Source organism: Dendrobates tinctorius, unplaced genomic scaffold (assembly GCF_039654945.1).
Source record: "Dendrobates tinctorius isolate UK_male_01 unplaced genomic scaffold, ASM3965494v1 ptg000011l, whole genome shotgun sequence".
NCBI lineage: Eukaryota > Metazoa > Chordata > Amphibia > Anura > Dendrobatidae > Dendrobates > Dendrobates tinctorius.
Window position 1 is genome coordinate 101,634,523 of NW_027361679.1, and position 27,978 is coordinate 101,662,500.

The following is a 27,978-nucleotide window of genomic DNA, read 5'->3' on the forward strand; positions in this document are numbered from 1 at the left end:
GGATCAGGGTTCATTGGATGCACTGCAGCTCCATTGATTCGTAATGTGACCGCTGGAGATCACTGGCAGTCCCATAAGATTGCATGGAGATCGACCTCTGCTCCTTTCCGATGGGATCCCAGTGGTCACAATCCCGTGGAAGCGTTACCTATCCATGGGACAGGGAATAACTTCCAAACTTCAGAACACTCCTTTTAAAAGGGGTTAATAAAGAAGCCACTGTTTAGCATAGGCCAGCCATCCTGTGTCCCCAGGAGACTGCTGGCAGATGACTAGTAGGGAGGGCTGTCTACACTAGGTGGTCTCACTGCGCCATGCCTACTCTGAGGGGACCGCAGTATGGCACATAGTGATTACTGGCCATGACAGCAGTGCTGGCAGCTAGCGCACAGAACAGGGCTCACAGTCCACCTCCATAAGTGCAACACTCAGGCAGGACATGCCAGCAGTGCGGGAGAACCTGAGGTAAAGCCCTGCGTGCAGGCCGGCAGCAGCCCCGGGCCCATGTCAGGACGACAACTAGGCGGGGTGGAGTCACGTGTCACACAGCGGCACTCCGAGCGGAAGCGGCTGCTGGACCCTCCTCGTGACGCACTGCCTGCTGGGGAACCACGGAGGAACTGGCAGCTGGAAGTTTACTTTCTTTCCAACCGGACGGCGGAGAGGAGGCGTCGCCCGGCTTCCTGCTGAGGTAAACCTCGCATCTCTCTGGTCTGCGCTCCGGCTGCACTAGGCGGGAGCGGGGTGCTCGCTAGTTTGTTTTTGTCACCGAAGGTCTTTCCTGTCACACGCATCAGTACGTCAGTGTGCGCGCTGGTATGCTGTGGGGGTTGGGAAGCCGTGAGAGCGCGGAGCGGGCGCTGGTGGCTCCCGTGGGAGGAGCTCGATGGTCGGCCCTCCCACTTGTTATATATTCTGGGCTCTGTAGCGTGTGGCCGCCAGTGATTGAGTGAAGCTGGCTGGAAGCGAGTCCGAGGGTGGTCTATTGGTGGCTTCCTCGAAGTTTAGAGGGTGTGAGCTCCCGCCTGCGTTGTGTGCCCCCCCCCCCCCCCCCCGCGCACGGTCTCCCGCCCCGCGCACTGTCTCCCGCCTGTGGCCCCCCCCCGCGCACGGTCTCCCGCCCCGCGCACTGTCTCCCGGGTACGGCTTGTGCACCCGCGCACTGTCTCCCGCCTGTGGCCCCGCCCCGCGCACTGTCTCCCGCCTGTGCCCGCCCCGCGCACTGTCTCCCTGGTACGGCTTGTGCACCCGCGCACTGTCTCCCGCCTGTGCCCGCCCCGCGCACTGTCTCACGCCTGTGCCCCCCCCCCGCGCACTGTCTCCCGCCCCGCGCACTGTCTCCCGCCTGTGCCCGCCCCGCGCACGGTCTCCCTCCCCGCGCACTGTCTCCCGGGTACGGCTTGTGCACCCGCGCACTGTCTCCCGCCTGTGCCCCCCGCGCACGGTCTCCCGCCCCGCGCACGGTCTCCCGCCTGTGGCCCCCCCGCGCACGGTCTCACGCCCCGCGCACTGTCTCCCGCCTGTGCCCCCCCCCCCCCCCGCGCACGGTCTCACGCCCCGCGCACTGTCTCCCGGGTACGGCTTGTGCACCCGCGCACTGTCTCCCGGGTACGGCTTGTGCACCCGCGCACTGTCTCCCGCCTGTGCCCCCCGCGCACGGTCTCCCGCCCCGCGCACTGTCTCCCGCCTGTGCCCCCCCCGCGCACTGTCTCCCGGGTACGGCTTGTGCACCCGCGCACTGTCTCCCGCCTGTGCAAACCCCCCCCGTGCACGATCTCCCGCCCCGCGCACTGTCTCCTGCCTGTGCCCGCCCCGCGCACTGTCTCCCGGATACGGATTGTGCACCCGCGCACTGTCTCCCGCCTGTGCCCGCCCCGCGCAGGGTGTCCGCATCATCACACTGGCACGTCACAGCCTGTGGTGCATCACACACTCTGGGCCGAGGGAACCTCATCGGCACAAGATGTGAGTATAGGCTATATTATTTTATGGGGGCCAAGCGAGGGGAAAGAGAAAAAGCTGTCCAAGTAGTGGACAACGTCTTTAATTAAACTGGGGTTGTTCTGCAGTGGAAACCCCCTTATAAGTAATGCAAAAAAAAAAAGGGGGGGGTGTCATTCATGACAAATGCGGTGGCTCACAGCACTGAGTGGGCGAAGATAGGCCAAATTCATTGAGCAATAGTAGTGTTGCCTTTATTAAAAATGGCGCATAAAATGCCAGTCTTGACACATCTCGGCATAAGAATGTAATTTTTATTAAAAGGGGCTGTGCAACAGCTGAACAACTCCTTTAAAAATAAAGTAGCCCTCCCCCCCCCCCCCTTTGTAAAATAACATATACAGTCATGGCCAAAAGTATTGACACCCCTGCAATTCTGTCAGATAATACTCAGTTTCTTCCTGAAAATGATTGCAAACACAAATTCTTTGGTATTATTATCCTCATTTAATTTGTCTTAAATGAAAAAACACAAAAAGAATTGTCTTAAAGCCAAATTGGATATAATTCCACACCAAACATAAAAAAGAGGGTGGACAAAAGTATTGGCACTGTGCGAAAAATCATGTGATGCTTCTCTAATTTGTGTAATTAACAGCACCTGTAACTTACCTGTGGCACCTAACAGGTGTTGGCAATAACTAAATCACACTTGCAGCCAGTTGACATGGATTAAAGTTTACTCAATCTCTGTCCTGTGTCCTTGTGTGTACCACATTGAGCATGGAGAAAAGAAAGAAGACCAAAGAACTGTCTTAGGACTTGAGAAACCAAATTGTGAGGAAGCATGAGCAATCTCAAGGCTACAAGTCCATCTCCAAAGACCTGAATGTTCCTGTGTCTACCATGCGCAGTGTCATCAAGAAGTTTAAAGCCCATGGCACTGTGGATAACCTCCCTAGATGTGGCCGGAAAAGAAAAATTGACAAGAGATTTCAACGCAAGATTGTGCGGATGTTGGATAAAGAACCTCCACTAACATCCAAACAAGTTCAAGCTGCCCTGCTGTCCGAGGGTACAACAGTGTCAACCCGTACTATCCGTCGGCATCTGAATGAAAAGGGACTGTATGGTAGGAGACCCAGGAAGACTCCACTTCTTACCCCGAGACATAAAAAAGCCAGGCTGGAGTTTGCCAAAACTTACCTGAAAAAGCCTAAAACATTTTGGAAGAATGTTCTTTGGTCAGATGAGACAAAAGTAGAGCTTTTAGGGCAAAAGCATCAACATAGAGTTTACAGGAGAAAAAAGAGGCATTCAAAGAAAAGTACACGGTCCCTACAGTCAAACATGGCGGAGGTTCCCTGATGTTTTGGGGTTGCTTTGCTGCCTCTGGCACTGGACTGCTTGACCGTGTGCATGGCATTATGAAGTCAGAAGACTACCAACAAATTTGGCAGCATAATTTAGGGCCCAGTGTGAGAAAGCTGGGTCTACCTCAGAGGTCATAGGTCTTCCAGCATGACAATAACCCAAAACACACTTCAAAAAGCACTAGAAAATGTTTTGAGAGAAAGCACTGGAGACTTCTAAGGTGGCCAGCAATGAGTCCAGACCTGAATCCCATAGAACACCTGTGGAGAGATCTAAAAATGGCAGTTTGGAGAAGGCACCCTTCAAATATCAGGGACCTGGAGTAGTTTGCCAAAGAAGAATGGTCTAAAATTCCAGCAGAGCATTGTAAGAAACTCATTGATGGTTACCGGAAGCGGTTGGTCGCAGTTATTTTGGCTAAAGGTTGTGCAAACAAGTATTAGGCTGAGGGTGCCAATACTTTTGTCCGGCCCATTTTTGGAGTTTTGTGTGAAATGATCAATATTTTGCTTTTTGCTTCATTCTCTTTTGTGTTTTTTCATTTAAGACAAATTAAATGAAGATAATACCAAAGAATTTGTGTTTGCAATCATTTTCAGGAAGAAACTGAATATTATCTGACAGAATTGCAGGGGTGTCAATACTTTTGGCCATGACTGTACTCGCCTCCTGCACCGCCAGTGTTCCAGCAATGTCTGCTCCTGAGTTTGTGTGACATTATTATGCCATGTCAGCCCTAGAGCCGGTCGGCAGCTGCTTTGCTGTCACTTCTTACTTTTGTTCGAGGTTCATCCAAAAGTAGTGACAGGGCAGCAACCTGTTAGCGGCCAGTGATTAGCTGCAGGGCTCACGTGGCGTGACAATGTCACATAAGCCCTGGGAGAGCCACCTCTGGAATGGTGCGACTGCGAGAGATGAAGATCTGTTATTTTTATTATACAAGGTGGCTACTTTATTAAAAGGGGGAGGGGGCCTGTAATGAACAGGTTGTATAAGATAATTAATGGGATATTCCCACTTCATAAATGTGTACAGTATTTTATCTATCAGTAAGCCATGAATGTGTAGTAGATGTGGATTTCACTGGTGGGACCCACATTTATCCAAAGACAGGAGCACTGAGTCTCAGCACTCAGTGGAGAGAGTTGAAATAAACCATTTACAGTGGCATGATTGGACCACCATGTATACATGTATGGCAAATTCTTGGGCTATAATGTGCAATATGGGAATCCCCTTTTACAGGGAACCCATCACGTCCCCTAGGAACTCCCAAACAGCTCTCATAATAAAATAATATGGCATACAATTATTATTGTTATTTTCATTGAACTGTTTGGCTTCACATTCGCCAGTCACGCATGGCCGACACTTGCCACACTACCTATAACATGTCTTACCTAGTGATGAGCGAGCAAACAAACAGGCAAATCCTACATATATTCAGGCTGTCTAGCAGTCGCAAATCATGCAGCTGCAGCAACAGAAACTAAATCTCCGAGCACGCCATAATACTCAGAGACCACCCGAGTGTGCTCGGGGAAACCCGAGCAACGAGCTTACTCGCTCATCACTAGTCTTACCCAACTGTAGTCTTGAGCATTCGCAAGACTTCACTCCTCTCTGATCTGGTGCAAAGTACCGATGACTCCAGGGAGAATTCACACAACTAATTGCAGCTATCCATGGAGAAATTAAGTCTCATGAATGTACTAGATTGCATACAAATGTCAATCTCCTCTGTTATGCGATTGCAGGGTGCCCATGTGATGTGGCATCTTTAGGCCTAAGGCTATGTGCAGAATTGCCGCGGATTTTATGTGTTTTTGCCACGTTTTTTCGCTGCGAAAACGCATACAATAGGCAACCCATTGTATTCAATGGCATTCCGCACATGCTATGCTAATGCGTATTTTTCCGCGGCGGAATCGCATTGTGGAAAAATCCGCAGCGTGCTCATTTATGCGGAATAGCGGGGATTCCGCACACATAGGAATGTATTGTTGCGCTTAGTTTCCGCATGTGGCCATGCCCACCATGCGCAAAGTAAGCGGAAAATGTGTGGATGGTACCCAGGGTCTGGAGGAGAGGAGACTGTCCTCCAGGCCCTGGGTACCATATCCCTGTAAAAGTAGAATTAACCCCTTAAGCCCCAAGGGTGGTTTGCACATTCTTGACCGGGCCAATTTTTACAATTCTGACCACTGTCCCTTTGAGGTAATAACTCTGAAACGCTTCCATGGATCCCGGTGATTCTGACATTGTTTTCTCGTGACATATTGTACTTCATGTTAGTGGTAAAATTTCATTCAAATAACTTGCGTTTATTTGTGAAAAAAACGGAAATTTGGCTAAAATTTTGAAAATTTCGCAATTTTCCAACTTTGAATTTTTATGCCCTTAAATCACAGAGATACGGCACACAAAAAACTTGATAAGTAACATTTCCCACATGTTTACTTTACATCAGCACAATTTTGGAACCAAAATTTTTTTTTGTTAGGAAGTTATAAGGGTTAAAAATTGACCAGCGATTTCTCATTTTTGCAACACCATTCTATTTTACGGACCGCATCACATTTGAAGCCACTTTGAGGGGTCTATATGATAGAAAATACCCAAAAGTGACACCATTCTAAAAACTACACCCCTTAAGGTGCTCAAAACCATATTCAAGAACTTTAGGTGCGTCAGGAATTTTTTGAATAATTAAAAAAAAAAAATGAACATTTAACTTTTTTTCACAAAAAATACTTCAGATTCAATTTTTTATATTTTACCAAGGGTAACAGGAGAAATTGGACTGCAAAAGTTATTGTATGCTGATACCTGATATGTGGGGGGGAACCACTGTTTCGGCGCATGGCTGAGCTCAGAAGGGAAGGAGCGCCGTTTGACTTTTTCAATGCAAAATTGGCTGGAATTCAGATCGGACGCCATGTCACGTTTAGAGAGCCCCTGATGTGCCTAAACAGTGGAAACCCCCCACAAGTGACCCCATTTTGGAAACCTGACCCCCCCCCCCCAGGAACTTATCTAGATATGTGGTGGGAACTTTGAACCCACAAGGGCTTCACAGAAGTTTATAACGTACAGCCGTACAATTAAAAAATCATATTTTTTTCCACAAAAATGATCTTTTCACCCCCAATTTTTATTTTCCCAAGGGTAACAGGGCCCTAAAAGTTATTGTGCAATTTGTCCTGAGTACGCTGATACCCCACATGTGGGGGTAAACCACTATTTTGGCGCATGGCAGAACTCGGAAGGGAAGCAGCGCCATTTGACGTTTTTGGCTGGAATTGAGATTGGACACCATGTCGTGATTAGAAAACCTCTGATGTACCAAAACAGTGGAAACGCCCCACAAATGACACCATTTTGGAAACTAGACCCCCCAAGGAACTTATCTAGATGTTTGGTGAGCACTTTGACCCCTCCAAGTGCTTCACAGAAGTTTATAACGCCCGGGCGTGAAAATAAAAAAAATCGTATATTTTCCACAAACATGATCTTTTAGTCCCCAATTTTTTTATTTTCCCAAGGGTACCAGGAGAAATTGGACCCCAAAAGTTGTTGTCCAATTTGTCCTGAGTACGCTGACACCCCATGTGTGGGAGAAAACTACTGTATGGGCACACGTCGGGTCTCGGAAGGGAAGTAGTGACGTTTTGGAATGCAGACTTTGATGGAATGGTCTGCAGGTGTCATGTTGCTTTTGGAGAGCCCCTGATGTACCTAAACTATTGAAACTCCCCACAAGTGACCCTATTTTGGAAACTAGACCCCCCACGGAACTTATCTAGATGTGTGGTGAGCACTTTGAACCCCCAAGTGCTTCACAGAAGTTTATAACGCCCGGGCGTGAAAATAAAAAAATCATTTTTTTCCACAAAAATGATTTTTGCCCCCAATTTTTTGTTTTCCTAAGGGTAACAGGAGAAATTGGACCCCAAAAGTTGTTTTGCAATTTGTCCTGAGTAGGCTGATACCCTACATGTGGGGGTAAAACACTGTTTGGGCGCATGGCAGAGCTTGGAAGGGAAGGGCCACCATTTGACTTTTTCAACTCAGAATTGGCTGGAATTGAGATCAGACGCCATGTTGCATTTGGAGAGCACCTGATGTGCCCAAATAGTGGAAACTAGAGTTAAGCGACTTTGGTCGGATCGGGTTTCATGAAACAAAATTTGTTTCAGATGAAACTGGTCCGACTAGGGCAAAAAAAGTCGGAGTTTCGTCCGAAACCCGACCCCAATGCAAGTCAATGGGAAATAAAAGTCGGCATTGAGTGGATGACATTCATCCACTCAATGCCGACTTTTATTTCCCATTGACTTGCATTGGGGTCGGGTTTCGGACGAAACTCCGACTTTTTTTGCCCTAGTCGGACCAGTTTCATCTGAAACAAATTTTGTTTCATGAAACCCGATCCGACCAAAGTCGCTCAACTCTAGTGGAAACCCCCAATTCTAACTCCAACACACCCCTAACCCTAATCTCAGCCCTAGCCCTTACCCTAACCCTAATGGGAAAATGGAAATAAATACATTTTTTTTTATTTTATTATTTTTCCCTAACTAAGGGGGTGATAAAGGGGGGTTTGATTTACTATTTATGGCGGTTTTTATGTTTGGCAGCTGTCACACGCTAAAAGACTCTTTTTATTGTAAAAATAGTTTTTGCATCACCACATATTGAGAGCTATAATTTTTCCGTATTTTGACCCACCGAGTCATGTGAGGTCTTATTTTTTGCAGGACGAGTTGACGTTTTTATTGGTACCATTTTCAGGCACATGACATTTTTTGATCGCTTTTTATTCCGATTTTTAGGACCCAGAATGAACAAAAACCAGCGTTTCATGAATTTCTTTTGGGGGAGTGCGTTTACACCGTTCCGCGTGCGGTAAAATTGATAAAGCCCTTTATTCTTCGGGTCAGTACGGTTACAGCGATACCTCATTTGTCTTTTTTTTATGTTTTGTCGGTTTTAAAACTATTTTATATAAAAAAGAATTATTTGTGCATCGCTTTATTCTGCGAGCTATAACTTTTTTATTTTTTCGCTGATGATGCTGTATGGCGCCTCATTTTTTGCGGGACAAGATGTCGTTTTCAGCGGTACCATGGATATTTATATGCGTCTTTTTGATCGCATGTTATTGCACTTTTTGTTCGGCGGTATGATAATAAATCATTATTTTTTGCTTCGTTTTTTATTTTTTAAGGGGTTCGCTAATGGGATTAACTAATGGGACACTTTAATAGGGCAGGTCGTTACGGACGCGGCGATACCAAATATGCGTACTTTTATTGGTTTTTTTGTTTTTTTTTTTTATTTCCAAAAAATGAATTTATTGGGTGAATATTTTTTTTTTTTTCTAATTTATTTGGCAATTTTTTTTTTGTTTTTTAAATTATTCTAACACTTTTTTTTTTAACTTTATTACATTGTCCCAGGTGAGACATCACTGTCCTGTGACAGATCGCTTATCTGTCACATCACAGATCACTGTGACAGATCGCTATTTATCAAAGTTAGCCATGAGATGGCGCCACAGACCAATAACAAATAGATCTGTATAGACTGTAGGTAAGACCGCAGTTCACAAATAAGTGTATATAGTTCATAAACATGTGCCAGTTACAACAAAATAACTATATACACTTATTTGTGCACTGCGGTCTTGCCTACAGTCTATACGGATCTATTTGTTGTTGGTCTGTGGCGCCATCTCATGGCTAACTTTGATAAATATATATTTTCTTGTAATTTTTAATTGATTTTATATGTATGCTAATAAAGATATATAATTTTATACCTTTCTATTGAGGTTTATTTACACCTTATTTTTTATATGCTCAAGTTATTGTGGTGTAGAACCATATCTGTCCATATTATTTTATAAGATCATTATTTCTTATTAAACATTTTTTATTTTTATTTCACAATTTGTTGCTTTTTTTTTTTTTTTTGCTCATTGAAAACAATGGTACTGTACAATGCACCTAAATCTGCTGAGGACCCGCAGAGCCTGAAACACTGAGGATTCGCAGCAGAATCCGCAACGTGTGCACATGGCCTAAGGCCCTGTGCACACGGTGCAGATTCTGTGCAGTTCTGCAGCAGATTTGGCCCTGCAGAACTGCACGTGATGTACAGTACCATTTAAGGCTATGTAAAACAAAAACTGCTGTGCACATGCTGCAGATTTTTCCGCGCAGATTTGGTGCGGAATAAAAGAAGCAGCATGTCGCTGCTTTTGTGCTGTTTTGCTGCAGTTTTCCACATGCTCCATTATAGAAATCTGCACTAAAACTGCAGGTTATTTTACCTGCAGATTTAGGAAAATCTGCGCGGAAAATTCCACAGCAGAATCCGCCGCGTGTGCACATAGCCTAAGGCTACGTGCACACGCTGCGGAATGGGGTGCGGATTTGGTCGTGCGGATTTTGTAAAATCCGCAGGTCAAAAGACCTGCGGATTATCCTGAAGTTTGGCCCTGCGGTTTCACCATCTCCACAATGGTGGAAATAGGAAACCGCTGCGGAATCCGCAGAAAGAATTGACATGTCAATTCTTTCTGCGGTTTCAAAACCGCAGGAAAACCGTGCGGAAAAATCTGCACCGTCTACACTGCGGTTTTTTTATTCCCATAGGGAATAATGGTACTGTACACCGCAGCGGCCAAATCCGCTGCGGAACCGCAGCAGAATCCGCAGCGTGTGCACACACCCTAAGGCTTGCAATACACATTAAGTAGCTTTTTCTCCTGAGTTCTGTTTAAGAGCTGGTGTCATTCCAATATCCAGGTTATATTCTTCCCCAACACCATTTGTCTCAGTGATGGGCATCCAAACGATCGACGTGACATTATCTCTGCAACCAAACAGCATTGGGGCAGCAGCAGAGAAATGATGTTGAACTGAGAGTGTAAATACAGTAAATGATTGTTTTTTAACCCCTTAAGGATGGGGTGAATTTTAGTTTTTGCACTTTCCTTTTTTTTTCCTTTTGTTCCAAAATCCATAACTGTTGTTTTTTTTTTTTGTTTGTTTTTCTCCCCCCCCCTGTCAACAAAGCCGTTTGAGGTGGTGTTTTTCTGGCGGGACTAGTTGTACTTTTGAATGACACCATCCATTTTATTATGTGATGTACTGGAAAGCAGGAAAAAAATTCAAGTGTGGCGAAATAGGAAAAAAAAAAAGCACAAATCCACAATTGTTTTGATTTTACTCATGGTCTTCAATTTACTGTAAAATTGACTTTGCAATATGATTATCCAGGTCAGTGTGATTCCAGAGATACCAAACATATATAGTTTTTGTTTTACTTAAAGGGAACCTGTCAACTATTTTGGCCGCTGTAAGATGCGGCCTCTGCCTTTCAAGGCTTATCTACAGCATTCTATAATGCTGTAGATAAGCCCCCGGTCCGACCTGCAAGATAAGAAAAATAAGTTTTATTATACTCACCTGCAGGGTGGTCCAGTCCGATGGGTGTCGCAGGTCCGGTGCCTCCCATCTCTTGCGACGGCATCCTTCTGCCCTCCCCGGCCTCGCGCTCCTGCGCAGGCGTACTTCTCTGCCCTGTTGTTGTTGTAGTTTGTTTTATGAGCAATTAAGCTATTGTGTGACCTAAACTATAAAATGATTACATTAATCCAACTCGCATAGCTAATATTGTAACAAATAAAGACGGAAATAAAAAAAAATTAGAGATGAGCAAATCAAATTTTCGTAAAATTTCATAAAAAATTTGGAATCTCCCAGAACTTTGGAAATGACCCTGACATTTCTACTCCTTTTAGTCCCGCCTGCTCCTCAGACATCCTGTCTCAACCTCCATCTTTTGTTCCAGCATTTTTGGTGCCCCAAGCGCTTATTAGACCTCATGATGCACACTATGAATTCACATGAGGCCTAGTCAGATGCTGTAAAATATCTGATTGGAGGCAGGGACCGGATGGCTGAAGAGAAGACCAAACCATAAGGAGCGACAAACCATGGTTAGTTGAACATTAATTTTTCTTTAAACCTTGTGTTTATTATGTTCTGGGGTTTCAAGAGACTCAAAGCATAATAAGGCACATTTTTCTTCTCTTGCTAAATAAATTTGATGCACATCGAATTTCCTGGCTGAATTTGAGCAAAACGGCTGAATTCCAGTTTGTGTAATACCTGTTGTTGTTTTTTTGTTTTTTGCATAAAAATTTTTGAAGAAAAGGTGATTTAAGAGTCTAATGTACTGCAAAATGTTGCGGCTTGCATTATAAATAAAGTATTCATTTGATTTTGAGTGCTGGGTGCTTTACATTACTAGCCATACGGAGTGGAACTCTTACTCAAGCACCACATTGTGAGAGTGCTGTATATTCATTTTCCAGCAGGGCTGTGGAGTCGGTAAGCCACAGTTGCGACTCCGACTCCTGGATTTTATCAGGCTCCGACTCCGGCTACGGCTCCGACTCCGACTCCTTCATAAATGGCCAATTCATAACAACAAATTTACTGTTGTAAAATATTAAACATCGTGCTTATTCAGTTTCTCACCGTCATATAAGTAATCAGACCACTTAGAGCAAAAACTACATTTATTAGAATACAATTAGAATATAGCAAATAACTTTTATAAACTTTTCTAAACTGTAAGTAAATATGCAATAAACACTTTTATGCAGTTAATAAGAAGAAATCTATAAATTTGTCCTCAGAAAAAGTATTGCCTCTGTCAGATCCTCCTTCATGGATGCCCTCAAATCTGATCTAATTATTTTGAGAGCAGAGAACAACCTCTCTACACTAACTTGTGTTGGTGGCAAAGCAGTAACCACTCGGGCAACATCTCTGACAATGTCAGGATACAGAGGAATCGCTTGTTGCACGGTTATTTTTGATGAACGGTCAAATTTCTCAATTTCTTTTAGTGCACATGAAAAATTCTGCTGAAATGTACTGGCTGTGTTCCTTGATGGGGATGACTCTTCTATGCGGGAACGCTTTGCACGGTCCTTGTGATCCAAATATTTTTCGAAATTAAATTCTTCATCAGTTGATGATGAGGGTGAAGATGTGGCAGGACGACCAAATTCTTCTTGTTCCTCCTGACTGTTCTGCAACCCTTTCATCCTTACTGCTATTTCAAACAGAGCTTCTTTTCCTTTACTTAGCTGTTGATCATCTAGAAGAATCCGATGCATTGGGTCTACATAAACAGCTGCCAAAAGAATGTTATTTTGTAATAGTAGCTCCTCTCTCCGTTTCATTGATGTAGCAATGCCACTTGCAATTAACCCTCCTCTTTGGGACAGGCGAAACATCAGGTTCTTCCACTCCTTTAAGAAAATACCTGGAGTTAAGTCCTCTGCTTGTAATTTTTTAGTCACTGTAAATGGGTGCTCTAGCAATTTTTCCAGCTCAGTCACCTGATTCCACTGACTTTCATTTAGCGTCAGTTGAGGGTTAGCCATGTCTACAAGAAAGGTTTTCAGTTCAACCAAGCTCTGAATCATTAAGTAAGTACTGCCCCATCGTGTGGCTTGATCAATAATTGCCCCTTTTCCAGCACGTCTCTTCAAAATTGAGTCAACTTTAGGGGTTCTGGCAACAGTAGACAATTTTCTCACCTTGCCAATCAGTGCAGCATCATGTCCTTCTTGCAGACTGTCTCTTATAGCCAGCTGTAGCGTATGCACAACACAGCGCATGTGATGAATGAAAGAACATATTGACACAGTTTCAACAAGATCATCTAAACTATCATGTTGCTGTTCATCTGAAGCAACTTCAGTTTGCTCCTCAGTTACAATACTGTGTTCCTCTATTTCAAACATTTCTGTGTCTGTGGACCCAGAATGTTCTTCTAGCTGCTGGTCACCATCATTACTCTCATTCCTTAGCTTAATAGTACTTATCATATTTGAAGCATTGTCAGTTACGACAGAAAGAAATTGCTCTTTTTTAAGTTCATAGTCTTGCAGAACCTTTTCCACCAAGACCTGGAGAAACTCACTGGTGTGATGAGCTTTGGTGTCTTTTACTGCCAATGTCTTGGTAACTATTTCATTTTTGTCACAAACAAATCGGACATTGATGGCAAAATAGTTCACTCTGTGACGTGTGCAGGCATCCATTTTAAGAAACAGAAAGCGTCCCTTGAGAGTTTTTTTAAGTTCTTCCTTTTGTTTTAAAGCTTCTTCGATTACTAATTTTCTAATACTCTCTCTCTCCAGAGAAACACCAAGCTTGCAGGCCATTTCCCCATTCAGACACATAAAAGCTGGTCGTGAAAATAATGAAATAGGCACACTATCCTTTACAACAAGCTCTATGATCTGTTTTTTAAATGTATCTACTGTCATTGTCACAGTAACTTTGTCACTGACAAAATATCTTGCAACTGATTGCTGCAAAGTTCTCTGCTCCTTTGTTTGGCTGGAAGAGCTGGGCACTGGTTCATTGGTTTGGATGCAGTCTTTCTCATCCACTGCTTTCAGTACTTCTGGATGAAAGCGCTGTAAATGTCTCTTTAGATTAGAAGCTCTGGTAGGAGCATTTTTATCTTTGCCTGAATATGCACTCATCTTGGCTTCACAGCATTTGTTTTCGTCTGGATCATTTGTCATACACTGACAGACATAATGTTTTCTATCTTGAGTGAAGGTGAAATGTTCAAATACAGCTGATTTAATGTGGTGCTGATTTAATGTGGTGCTTCTTTGACATTCTCAGGTTTTTAATTCTGCATTCACAATCCAAATGACAATTGTTTTTCCTAAAAACAATTGTACAAAATTATTGCCAGGTCGTACAACTGATATAGTGGTCAGTAATACTGTTATTATTCCTCATGTACTCTGTTAACTGATGCAAAGTTTGTTGAAAGGATAATACTTCTTACAGTCTTCCTCTTCTGAGTAGCAGGCAGCTGTGAGATGCTTGGAAGACGCACACCTAGTATGATCTAGTCTAGAGGAGGAGCTTTACTACTAAGAATTTGCAACACATTTTCAGTTTCATACATTGTAAGTAGGGGGGTTGGGGCAGCATGAGGTTAACCAAGTATAAGATTAGATAAGGGCAGTGGAGAACAGTGACACACAAGAAGTAAGAAATGTCTCTATCTCCAGCAGAACTGCTTATCACTGTTGTTCATAGTTTGATAGAACATATATATTTGAGTAACATTTATAAAATTCATATGAAAGTTCAATTATGAAATATTAATACATTTTTTTTAAAGCTGGAGTCGGTACATATCTACCGACTCCGACTCCAACCAAAACTAACTCCGACTCCACGACTCCGACTCCACAGCCCTGGCTTTGAACAGGTGTGAGTGCCTGTTCAAATCAGTTAAAACTGGTTTGAATCACTGACTGGTAACCAACTTACGATTTTACTTAAAAAAAAAAAAAATGTTTTGTCCCACTTAATTTGCATAGCACTGTAGATATGGGAGAGATCTATCTGGCTATTAAAATAGGGTGGCCCCCCAAAAAGACGTGGGCTCCCGCACAATTTTCTGCGCCAGAGAGGGAAAGCCGGGAGCCAATATTTGTAGCCTGGCAAGGGGGTAATACCCATGGATCTTTGCAGGCTATGAATATCAGCCCGCAGCTGTCTGCATAGCCTTATCTGGCTATTAAAATAGGGGGACTCTCCAAAAAAATGACATGGGGTCACCCTGTATTTTATAGCCAGAATGGTTACGCAGACAGCTGCGGGCTGATATTCATAGCCTATAGAGGGTCCATGGATATTGAACCCCCCCGGCTACAAATACCAGCCCGCAGCCACCTCAGTAATGGCGCATCTATAAGATGCACCAATTCCGGCGCTCAGCCCCTCTCTTCTCACTGCCGTGTAGCGGTGGCATATGGGGTAATAAGGGGTTAATGTCACCTTTGATTGTAAGGTGACATTAAGCCCAGTTAATAATGGAGAGGTGTCAATAAGGCACCTATCAATTATTAATCCTATAGTATGAAAGGGTTATAAAAAGACGCAGCTAGAAAAAAATATTTTAATGAAATAAAACACTACAAAGTTTTCCATATTTTTATTGCACACCTAAATCCAAGCGAAGCCATGAATCACCTGGAAAAAAAAATAAAATAACAAACCAACACAAATACTCCCTGTCCGACGTAGTCCTAATAACAATTGTCCCATGACGAGTCCAGCTCTGTTTACATCTGGATGCATGACATCCAGATATAGCAGAGCTTGAAGATGACCACCGGAGATCTTCGGCGGTCACCTACACGCTAGCTCTCGCTGTCAGCTGACCGTGAGACCTAGCCTAGTGTGACCGGAGATAACCTCCGGTCACGTACACGGCAGTTCTCGCGATAAACCGAGTTACCGTGAGAACTGCAGTGGACACGGACTTCCGGCGGCGGGACAGGTAAGAACTTGTTAATTAGTAGACATGTGTGGTAAGCTGCGTTTATGCAGTTACTACACATGTGACTAATCATTAGATGCGGTTTTACCGCATCTAGTGATTGTCTATGGGAAATTTACACTTAGAAATATATTTCACGTGTGCCCCAGGTCAGGCAGACTTATGAATCCCCCAGCGCATGCACTGTGCTGCTTGGTTTCAACCGGTTTTTTTTGCTGTTGTTGTGTTTTGTTTTGTTTTGTTTTTTTTAGCCGGGACCAGTCGGTACGTATGTGTTATCCATACTCCCTGCCTCACTCCTCTTGGTAACTGTTGAATGATGTATTAGGCTAGGTTCACATTAGCGTTTGAGTCCGCAGCGTATCATGTGCAAACGCATGTTTACGCGTTTTTTATGCGCATCTTCTTACACATGACTGAAAAAACAGAGTTTGTATGCGTTTTTGCATGCGTTTGTGCATATGCGTTTGATATGACACCAGACAAAAATAGGCGTGTCTCATGGGACTTCTATGTATTTTGAATAACACATGCGTATCGGACGCATGTGTAAGCATGTGTTCTTATATACAGTAATGCGGTTTTTTATGCACTCATGCGTATACATGCGCATATTTGATGGATTTTGATGCCTCAAAAAATGCAACATGTTGCGTTTGCCGCACACCGCGAAACGACGCATGCGTACGCCCTGCGTCCACCATGTTAAATATATGTAGACATGCGGATCAAACGCTGCGCACACAGACGCAAATGTGAAACCAGCCCTACTTTGTAATTCTTATATTGTCTGCACATGTCCCTGCTTAATTGTAAAGTGCTGCCGAATGTCAGTACTGTAAAAATGATTATTAATATTCTTGTGTTTTTTTTCTTTCCCCAGTATTACAACAGTACACTTTGGCTCCATAAAAGGCTATCAATTATACTGATTGTAAAATGGCCAATCCCCTAAAGCAAGTTTTTAATAAGGACAGAACATTTCGTCCTAAGCGAAAATTTGAGCCTGGCACTCAGCGATTTGAACTACATAAGAAAGCTCAAGCTTCCCTGAATGCAGGGCTGGACCTAAAGTTGGCTGTCCAGCTGCCACATGAGGAGGACCAGAATGACTGGGTGGCAGTTCATGTTGTGGATTTTTTCAATCGCATCAATCTGATCTATGGTACAATCAGCGACAGCTGCACTGAACAATCATGTCCTGTTATGTCTGGAGGTCCGAAGTATGAGTACCGGTGGCAAGATGAAAATAGATATCGAAAACCCACAGCACTTTCTGCCCCCAAATACATGAATTTATTAATGGATTGGATAGAAGTTCAGATAAACAATGAAGGCATTTTCCCTACAAATGTCGGTAAGTGTCATATTGTCATATTTGCATAAAAGTATCACACTGTAGTTCCTAATTTTATTTGTAGGTTTGTTGCAAATGAAAAAATAAAGTATTTTGAAGAACATCAATGACTATTGTTAGATCGCTGACATTTCAGCAGCGCAGGCGCAGCCCTTCTAATGTGTTTTATCGAACTGGATCTGATCATGTTGTGTGTCATGATAATTTGGTTATAATACATATGACTTTTTGATAGCCTGTTAGGTTATTTTACATTTTTGGGGAGAACCAAGTTGACTGAAAAATAACAATTGGGTTATTTTCATTTTGTGGTTTTTTTTTGTTTGTTTGTTTGTTTGTTTGTTTTTTTTGTTTGTTTTTTATCTAAGAACATTGATAAATAAGGTGATCTTTTCATCTCTACACATGCTATGATACAAAATTTGTACAGTACTTTATGTAAAGTTGTAATTAAAATTATTCAATCATCATTGCAAATTAGGTTTAACAATATTTGCATATTTTCTGCTTTCAATAAACCAATTGAACAAGAACAAATTACTGTATGTACTCGGGTATAAGCCAAGTTTTTCAGCACAGAAAAATGTGACCTCCTCTGCTTACACTCGAGTGAGGGTCCAGAACATGGAGCAGCAGCGGGTCACAGGAGGCAGGAGCCGGCTGCTGCGGCTAAAGCTTGTGCCTGTTGCTAAAGAGAAATGAATATTCACTGCAGTGGCAATGATTATTCATTTCTCTGTAATAGCACACACAGTGTCAGATGCCGCAACCCACTCCTGCAGCTGCCATGGGAGTGGAGAAAGTTGAGTATTCATTTCTCTTATGTAGCGGGGACATATAACCGCCGGCAGCTGACACTGTGCATGCTAATAAATAGGAATGAATACTCACTGCCCTCCACGTACACAGTCCCGGTGTGTGTGATGCTGCTTACCAGAATAAACCAGCTGCTGGCACCGAAACAAGACACTGCGAGGGAGCGCAGGAAGGTAAGTAGATTGGTTTATTTTTTAATGTTTTTGATGGGGGCCAATCATGCAAGGATAGGGATGAGGAGCCATTCAGACAAAGATAGGGATCAGGAGCCATGCAGGCCAGGATTGGGATGAGGGGACACTGTATACTCGCGTTAATTCATTTTCCCAGTTTTTTGTGGTAAAATTAGGTTCCTTGGCTTATACTCGAGTATATACGGTATATCTTAAAACTGATATAAAACTACGTTCCCATGATGAGTATTTGATAGATACTGATGTTGCAGCATTTCTGAACTTATTGGCTAAATTAAAGGGAGCCTGTCAGCAGGATTGTGCTGAGTAACCTACAGTGTCAAGTTGGCGCCATTATACAAATTAATTTTTTTTCTCTATTACTATATATATTTTATGTAAACTTAGGAGTCTGGTCACTGAGGGATCAGTGACCTGTCAGAAGCCATATACAGCTCTGGCAAAAATTTAGAGACCACTGCACAGTTTTATAAAAATCAGCTTCTTTACATGTCTGACAGCCATTCCATTCCAGTGTCAGTTGAATTCCAACCAGAGGACACCTCATTCTACTTAATCTGCTTCTGATTAGGTGATCACCTGAACTAAATCTTATTTAACGAAGGAAAGTATAAAAACCCTGCTGTGGTGTTCAATTCTCTTGCAATTAAACAAGCTGGATGGCAAAACAAGTGCTAGTAATATCCCAAAAGTAATAGGAATGAAAAAATAACATTTAACCATGCCAGAGGAGTTGAAAAGAAATGTTTTGAGTGAGGAAAAGAAGGGCTCAATTCTGGCTTTACTAGCAGAGGGATATAGTGAGCATCACGTTGCCTCCATCCTTAAAATTTCTAAGATGGCAGTTCATTACAATAGGGTCAAGCAGCAGACATTGGGGACAACAAAGCTACAGACCGTCAGAGGGTGAAAACGACTCTCCACTGACTGGGATGACTGTCATCTTATTCGAATGTCACTCAGCAACCACAGGATGACCTCAAGTGACCTGCAAAAAGGAATGGCAAATGGCAGCTGGGGTGATGTGCATGGCAAGAACAGTTTGTAGCAGGCTCCTAGAGGCAGGGCTCATGTCATGTAAAGCTAGAAAAAAGCCTTTCATCAATGAGAAGCAAACGTGAGCCAGGCTGAAGTTTGCCAAAGACCATAAGGATTGGACCATAGATAACTGGAGTAATATAAACATCTCTGATGAGTCTAATTTTCAGCTTTGCCCAACACCTGGTTGTCTAATGGTTGGACGGAGACCTAGACAGGCATACAAGGCAACGGTGTCTTGCACCCACTGTGAAATTTGGTGGAGGATCGATGATGTTCTGGGGATGCTTCAGCAAGGCTGGAATTGGGCAGGTTAATCTTTGCGAAGAACATATGAATCAAGCCGCATACAACCGTTGATTCCTTCTGCTCAGGCAGTGTTCCCCAACTCTGAGGACTGGTTTTTCCAGCAGGACAATGTGCCATGCCACGCATTTAGATCAATCAGTGTGTGAATAAAGGACCACCACATCAAATCCCTGTCATTTCCAGCCCAATCTCTAGACCTGAGCCCCATTGAAAACCTCTGGAATGTAATCAAGAGGAAGATGGATAGTCACAAGCTATCAAACAAAGAACTGCTTAACTTTTTGTTTCAGGAGTGGCATAAGGTGCCAAGACATATGAAAGCTGTGATTAAAAATCATGGTTATTCCATAAAATATTGATTTCTGAACTCTTCCTGAGTTAAAGGGAATCTTTCACCCTATTTTTCGCCTATCAGCTGCGTCCGGAAGGAGGTCCGGTCCGGCGCCTGCCATCTTCTAATGGTGACGTCCTATTCTTTGCTGCCTGTCGTGGCTCCAGCGCAGGCGCACTGCTCTGCCCTGTTGAGGGGCAGGAATGAAGAGGACGTCACCATTAGAAGATGGGAGGCGCCGGACTGGACCCGGACCGCCCCCTGGGTGAGTATAATCTGATTCCTTTTTCTTCTCTTTCAGGTTACATCGGGGGCTTATCTACAGCATTACAGAATGCTGTAGAAAAGCCCCTGATGGCGGTAGTCGCAGCTGATAGGCGAAAAATAGGGTGACAGATTCCTTTAGATTCATTAGTATTGTTGTTTCTAAATGATTATGAACTTGTTTTCTTAGCATTATTTGAGGTCTGCAAGCACTGCAGTTAATTGTTTTGACCATTTCTCATTTTCTGAAAATAAATACAAAATTTAGTGCTTGGAAATTCAAAGGCAAGTTGTCAGTCTATAAAATAAAAGAGCAATGTACATTTTACTCAAAAATATACCTATAAAGAGAAAAATCAGACAAACTGAAAATTTTGCAGTGGTTTCTTAATTTTTGCCAGAGCTGTGTATATACAGGTGCTTCTCACAAAATTAGAATATCCTGAAAAAGTTAATTTACGGTATGTTCTTCAATGCAAATATTGAAACTCATATATATATTATAGTCATTAAAAACAGTCATCTGTTTCACGTTTTTATTTGTTAATGTTGATGATTATGGCTTACAGCCAGTGGAAACCTGAAAGCCATTATCTGAGTAAATTAGCATACTTTATAACACCAGCTTGAAAAATGATTTTAAAATCTGAAATGCTGGCATACTGAAATGTATGTTCAGTAAATGCACTCAACACTTGGTCAGAGCTCCTTTTGCATCAATTACTGCATCAATGCAGTGTGACATGGAGTTGATCAGCCTATGGCACTGCTGAGGTGTTATGGAAGCCCAGGTTGCTTTGATAGCAGCCTTCAACTCACCTGCATTGTTGGGTCTGGGGTGTCTCATCTTCCTCTTGATAATACCCCATAGATTCTCTATGGGGTTAAAGTCAGGCGAGTTTGCTGGCCAATCAAGCACAATGATACTATTGTTTCTAAAACAAGTATTTGTACCTTTTGTCAGTGGGGACTGGTGCCAAATCCTGCTGGAGAATTAAATTTCCTTCTCCTAAAAGCTTGTCGGCAGAGGGAAGCATAAAGGGCTCTAAAATTTCCTGGTAGATGGCTGCGCTGACTTTGGTCTTGATAAAACACAGTGGAACTGCACCAACAGATGACATGGCTCCCCAAACCATCATTGATTGTGGAAACTTCACAATAGACCCTCAAGCAGCTTGGATTGTGCGACTCTCCACTCTGCCTCCAGACTCTGGGACCTTGAATTCCAAATTAAAGGCAAAATTTACTTTCATCTGAAAACAACACCTTGGACCACTGAGCCACAGTCCAGTTGTTTTTCTCCTTGGCCCAGGTATGACGCTTCTGGTGTTGTCTGTTGGTCACGAGTGGCTTGACACAAGGAATGTGACACTTGTAGCTCATGTCTTGGATACGTCTGTGTTTAGTGGCTCTTGAAGCAGTTACTCCAGCAGCAGTCCACTCCTTGTGAATCTCCCCCAAATTTTTAAATGGCCTTTTCATTACAAGCCTTTTAAGGCTGCGGTTATCCCAGTTGCTTGTGCGACTTTTTCTACCACATTTTTTCCTTCCATTGAACTTTTCCATTGATATGCTTGAAAGCAGCACTCTGTGAACAGCCAGCTTTTTTAGCAGTGACCTTTTGTGGCTTACTCTCCTTGTGCAGTGTGTCAATGACTGCCTTCTGGGCATCTGTCAAGACAGCAAGCTTCCCCATGATTGTGGTGCGTACTGAAACAGACTAAGGGACCTTTTTAACCGCTCAGGAAGCCTTTGCAGGTGTTTTTTTTTTTTTTTTTTTTGTTTTAACCCCTTCACCCCCCAAGGGTGGTTTGCACGTTCATGACTGGGCCAATTTTTACAATTCTGACCACTGTACCTTATTTAGGTCATAACTCTGGAACGCTTCCATGGATCCCGGTGATTCTGACATTGTTTTCTCGTGACATATTGTACTTCATGTTAGTGGTAAAATTTCATTCAAATAACTTGCGTTTATTTGTGAGAAAAACGGAAATTTGGCGTAAATTTTGAAAATTTCGCAATTTTCCAACTTTTTGATTTTTCATGCCCTTAAATCACAGAGATATGGCACCCAAAAAACTTGATAACTAACATTTCCCACATGTTTACTTTACATCAGCACAATTTTGGAACCAACATTTTTTTTTTTTGTTAGGAAGTTATAAGGGTTAAAAGTTGACCAGCGATTTCTCATTTTTACAACACCATTTTATTTTTACGGACCACATCACATTTGAAGCCACTTTGAGGGGTCTATATGATAGAAGATACCAAAAGTGACACCATTCTAAAAACTGCACCCCTTAAGGTGCTCAAAACCACATTCAAGAAGTTTATTAACCCTTTAGGTGCGTCACAGGAATTTTTTTGAATATTTAAAAAAAAAATAAACATCTAACTTTTTTTCACAAAAAAAGTACTTCAGGTTCAATTTTTTTTATTTTACCAAGGGTAACAGGAGAAATTGGACTGCAAAAGTTATTGTGCAATTTGTCCTGAGTACGCTGATACCTGATATGTGGGGGGGGGGGAACGACTGTTTCGGCGCATGGCAGAGCTCAGAATGGAAGGAGCGCCGTTTGACTTTTTCAATGCAAAATTGTCTGGAATTCAGATCGGACGCCATGTCACGTTTGGAGAGTCCCTGATGTACCTAAACAGTGGAAACCCCCTACAAGTGACCCCCATTTTGGAAACTAGACCCCCCAAGGAACTTATCTAGATATGTGGTGAGAACTTTGAACCCACTAGGGCTTTACAGAAGTTTATAACGTACAGCAGTACAGTTAAAAAATCATATTTTTTCCACAAAAATGATCTTTTCACCCCAATTTTTATTTTCCCAAGGGTAACAGGACCCTAAAAGTTATTGTGCAATTTGTCCTGAGTACGCTGATACCACACATGTGGGGGTAAACCACTATTTGGGCGCATGGCAGAGCTCGGAAGGGACGCAGCGCCATTTGACGTTTTTGGCTGGAATTGAGATCGGACACCATGTCGCGATTGGAAAACCCCTGATGTACCTAAACAGTGGAAACTCCCCACAAATGACCCCATTTTGGACACTAGACCCCCCACGGAACTTCTCTAGATGTGTGGTGAGCACTTTGAACCCCCAAGTGCTTCACAGAATTTTATAATGCTCGGACGTGAAAATAAAAAAATCATTTTTTTTTCCACAAAAATATTTTTGCCCCCAATTTTTTATTTTCCTAAGGGCAACTGGAGAACTTGGACCCCAAAAATTGTTTTGCAATTTGTCCTGAGTAGGCCGATACCCTACATGTGGGGGTAAAACACTGTTTGGGCGCATGTCAGAGCTTGGAAGGGAAGTAGCACCATTTGACTTTTTCAACTCAGAATTGGCTGGAATTGAAATCAGACGCCATATTGCATTTGGAGAGCCCCTGATGTGCCCAAACAGTGGAAACCCCCAATTCTAACTCCAACCCGAACCCCAACACACCCCTAACCCTAATCTCAGCCCTAACCCTAACCGTAATGAAAAAATGGAAATAAATACATTTTTTTTATTTTATTATTTTTCCCTAACTAAGGGGGTGATAACGGGGGGTTTGATTTACTATTTATGGTGGTTTTTATGTTTGGCGGCTGTCGCACGCTAAAAGACGCTTTTTATTGTAAAAATAGTTTTTGCATCACCACATATTGAGAGCTATAATTTTTCCGTATTTTGATCCACCGAGTCATGTGAGGTCTTATTTTTTTTGGGACGAGTTGACGTTTTTATTGGTACCATTTTCGGGCACGTGACATTTTTTGATCGCTTTTTATTCCGATTTTTGGGACGCAGAATGAACAAAAACCAGCGTTTCATGAATTTCTTTTGGGGGGGTGCGTTTACACCGTTCCGCGTGCGGTAAAATTGATAAAGCGGTTTTATTCTTCGGGTCAGTACGGTTACAGCGATACCTCATTTAGGTCTTTTTTTATGTTTTGTCGGTTTTATGCAATGAAAACTATTTTATATAAAAAAAATTATTTTTGCATCGCTTTATTCTGCGTGCTATAACTTTATTTTTTCGCTGATGATGCTGTGTGGTGGCTCGTTTTTTGCGGGACAAGATGACGTTTTCAGCGGTACCATGGATATTTATATGCGTCTCTTTGATCGCGCGTTATTACACTTTTTGTTTGGCGGTTTGATAATAAATCATTATTTTTTGCTTCGTTTTTTATTTTTTAAGGGGTTCGCTAAAGGGGTTAACTAATGGGACAGTTTTATAGGGCGGGTCGTTACGGACGCGGCGATACCTAATGTGTACTTTTATTGTTTTGGGTTTTTTTATTATTTCCAATAAATGGATTTATTTGGGGGAATATTATTTTTTTTTTTTTCTAATTTATTTGGCGATTTCTTTTTTAATTTTAACTTTTTTTTTTTTTTTTTACTTTATTAAATAGTCCCAGGTGGGACTTCACTGTCCTGTGACAGATCGCTGATCTGTCACATCACAGATCACTGTGACAGATCAGCGATCTGTCACAGGCAGTGCAGAAGGCTTCCTCATGCCTGCGCTTTGCAGGCACTGAGGAAGCCAGCTTCCTGCAGGCCCTCGTCGCCATCTTGGATTCGGGGGCCTGCAGGAAAGGAGCCCCCCGCAGCAGCGCTGCACATTGCGCTGCCGTGGGGGGCTCAGGGAAGCGCGGAGGGAGCCCCCTCCCTGCCAATGCTTCCCTTTAACCCCCGGTACACCGCGATCATGTTTGATGGCGGTGTGCAAGGGGTTATCGTGTCGGGGGCGGTCCGTGACCGCCCCTGACACATTGTGCCGGGTGTCAGCTGTGATAATCAGCTGACACCCGGCCGCGTTCAGCGGCGCTCACCACGTGGGCGCCGCTGATCGTGGTAGACGTACTATCCCGTCCATAGGCATAGGGGCCTGGGTCCCATGGACGGGATAGTACGTCTGATGTCAGGAAGGGGTTAAGGACTCCGGTCGTGGATCTTTTAGCTTCAAGATTGAACGCCAAGGTGCTCCTTTAAGAGCCCGGTCTCGGGATCCTAAGACCATCAAGGTACATGCACGGGTCTCTCCGTGGCATCAGTTTCGTCTTCCTACGTGTTTTTTCCAAGCTTTCTTTTCTTCCGAGGGTCATCAGGAAGATCTAAGCGGAGGGGACTCCAGTAATCCTTGTCGCCCAGGTTTGGCCACGCTGGGCGTGGTATGCAAATTTATTGCAGATAGTCGCTGATTTCCCGTGGTGACTACCAGATCTGCTCTGCCAACATCTGTCTTATCATGAGAACCCGGAGGCCCAGTGTTTAACTTCCTGGCCGGTGAACCCCGGGAGCCATCTCAAGCTGGGTTCTCATTAAGGGTTTCCCACCACGATTAGCATTGGGACGCCTGCATCAGCTCGCATCTATCAACGCATCCGATAACCTTTTTTTGCACAGTGCAGGTACTGCGGACGTCTTCTCTGTTCCCTCCATTTTGGGAATTTTTTTTGTCTGTCTCTCTCTCTCTCTCTCTCTCTCTCTCTCTCTCTCTCTCTCTCTCTCTCTCCTGTTTTATTTCAGCGCAGGATTACCTCCTTTATGTAAGTGATGATTTTCTTTTAGGATGTCTCCCATGTGGTATTCCCCTATAGAATGCCGATAGAGGCCTGGGACCTTATAATGGTCCTGGGTGCTCTTCAGCAGATGGTTTTCGAACCGTTGCAGGGTGTCTTGTTGCCAGTTCTGTCTCGGAAGGTCGTCCTTTCATGTTGCAGTGACGTCGCAGTGCCGTCTATCAGGCAAGGCTCAGAGCTAGCCACTCTGTCATGTCAGGTTCCTCTCCTGATTTTTCCACCAGGACAAGGTGGTCATCGAATCGCCTCCGTTCTTTGTTGTTCAAGGTGGTATCGTCTTTCCACCTTAACGAGGACATTGTCCTCTCTTTTTGTCCAGCAGTACATCAGTTGAAATGAGCTCTTCACACCCAGGATACAGTGAAGCCTCTTAAAAGGTTCGTCTCGAGGACGACACCCTTCAGTAAGTCAGACACCCTATCCTTGCTTCCTGACGGTCTCAGGCAGGGTTTTGCCACTTCAGGGCCACAATACCCAATGGTTTCGCTTGGCTATTCACAGAAGTTCTACTGCATCAGAGACAAGCCTATCCCTGCAGGGATTGAGCCACACTTTACTCGGTCATTGGCGCTTTTTTGAGCCATTCGGCATCAGGCGTCCACAGAACAGTTCTGCAAGGCTGCCATTTGGTACAGCGTTCATTTCTCAGACTTCTGCACATGCAGCCCTTCGCAGACGTATTCTGCAAGCTGTGGTAGCGCAACTTTAGTCAGTTGGGGACATGGGAGTCGACCTGTTACATGGTTCCCCACCCTGGGACGTCCCATGGTCTGTATCCCCAAGTGAGGCGAAGGAGAAATAGGGATTTTTGTGAGTACTCACCGTAAAATCCTTTTCTCCGAGCCACTCATTGGTAATCTTTTGGGTTGCGCTGGTTTTTCTTTAATTTGAAGTGTTGTACTCTGATTTGATGTTAATGATCTCCTACTGCTTTTTGGACTGAACTGGTTCTCCAGGAGCCAGCAGGAGGGTGTATACTGTGGAGGAGGTGCTAACTTTTTTGTATTTACTTAGTGGCAGCCTCCTAGTGGCAGCAGCATAACAACCATGGTCTGTGTCCCCCAATGAGTGGCTCGGAGAAAAGGATTTTACGGTGAGTACTCACAAAAATCCTTATTTCATTTGCACGTGGAAACACATGAAGCAATGGAATGAAACTGAAAGGGAGAAGATAGAGATTAGATATTAGAAAAACATTTTTGACAGGCTGGGTGATCAATGAGTAGAACAGGCTGCCACGAGAGGTGGGGAGTTCTCCTTCAAAGGAAGTCTTCAAACAGAGGCTGGACAGACAGAAGTCTGGTATGGCTTATTGAATCCTGCATCGAGAAGGGGGTTGGACACGACCCTGGAGGTCCCTTCCATCTCTAACATTCTATGATTCCATGAAATGAGACATTTTCTTTTCTACAACAGTTTTTTTGGATTTTTTTTTTTTTTTTTACCATGTTCACTGAATGCTAAAACTGACCTGCCATTATGATTCTCCAGGTCATTACGAGTTCATAGACACCAAACATGTCTAGGTTTTTTTTTTTTTTTTTTTTTTTTTTTTTAAGCGGTGAAAAAAAAATCCAAATTCGTTTAAAAAAAAACAAAACGATTGCGTCATTTTCCAAGACCCGTAGCGTCTCCATTTTTCGTGATATTGGGTTGGTTGAGGGCTTATTTTTTGCGTAATTCTGACATTTTGATTTTTTTTTTCTCGCTACGCTGTCAGCGATCAGGTTAACTTTTTTTTTTTTTTTTATTGGGCGAACGCGGCCATCTCATATGTTTGATTTTTTTTTTTTTTTTATTGTTTCTTTTTGAATGGGGCAAAAGGGAGGTGATTTGAACTTATATAATTTTTTTAAATATTTTTAAAAACATTTTTTTTTTTTTTTACTTTTGGCATGCTTCAATAGTCTCCATGGAGACTAGAAGCTGCCATAACCCGATTGACTCTGCTACATACAGGCATGATAGACGAAGGATCTTTTTTTCCGAAACGCTCGTCGGGGCGCGTCTATGCACACCGCTATTATCCACACTCAGATACAGTTATTATTTTTCTTGCCTAGAAAATCATTGATTTTATGTGATCCAGCTTGGTACGTGGCTCATTGGTAGCCTGGATCTACTTATGTCATAGGGCAGAATATTTAAAAAAAAAATATATATATATATATAATATTCAGTTTCTTCCTGAAAATGATTGCAAACACAAATTCTTTGGTATTATTATCTTCATTTAATTTGTCTTAAATGAAAAAACACAAAAGAGAATGAAGCAAAAAGCAAAACATTGATCATTTCACACAAAACTCCAAAAATGGGCCGGGCAAAAGTATTGGCAC

The 27,978-nt window shown here is 43.2% G+C and overlaps 1 protein-coding gene across 4 annotated transcripts in view; it reads left to right on the plus strand.

The window, feature by feature from the left end:
* The first annotated feature begins 320 nt into the window (after nt 1–320).
* MOB3A (MOB kinase activator 3A) overlaps nt 321–27,978 on the plus strand; it is a 59,927-nt gene continuing 32,269 nt past the window's right edge. The window contains exons 1-2 of one of the 4 annotated variants that reach the window (XM_073545518.1): nt 321–691; nt 16,610–17,083. In XM_073545518.1, the coding sequence (XP_073401619.1) occupies nt 16,666–17,083 (418 nt within the window). In that variant the 5' untranslated portion in view covers nt 321–691; nt 16,610–16,665. Of the gene's footprint in view, nt 692–1,758; nt 1,966–16,609; nt 17,084–27,978 lie in introns of those variants that run through there. The other 3 variants (XM_073545533.1, XM_073545538.1, XM_073545524.1) reach the window with 3 other exon arrangements.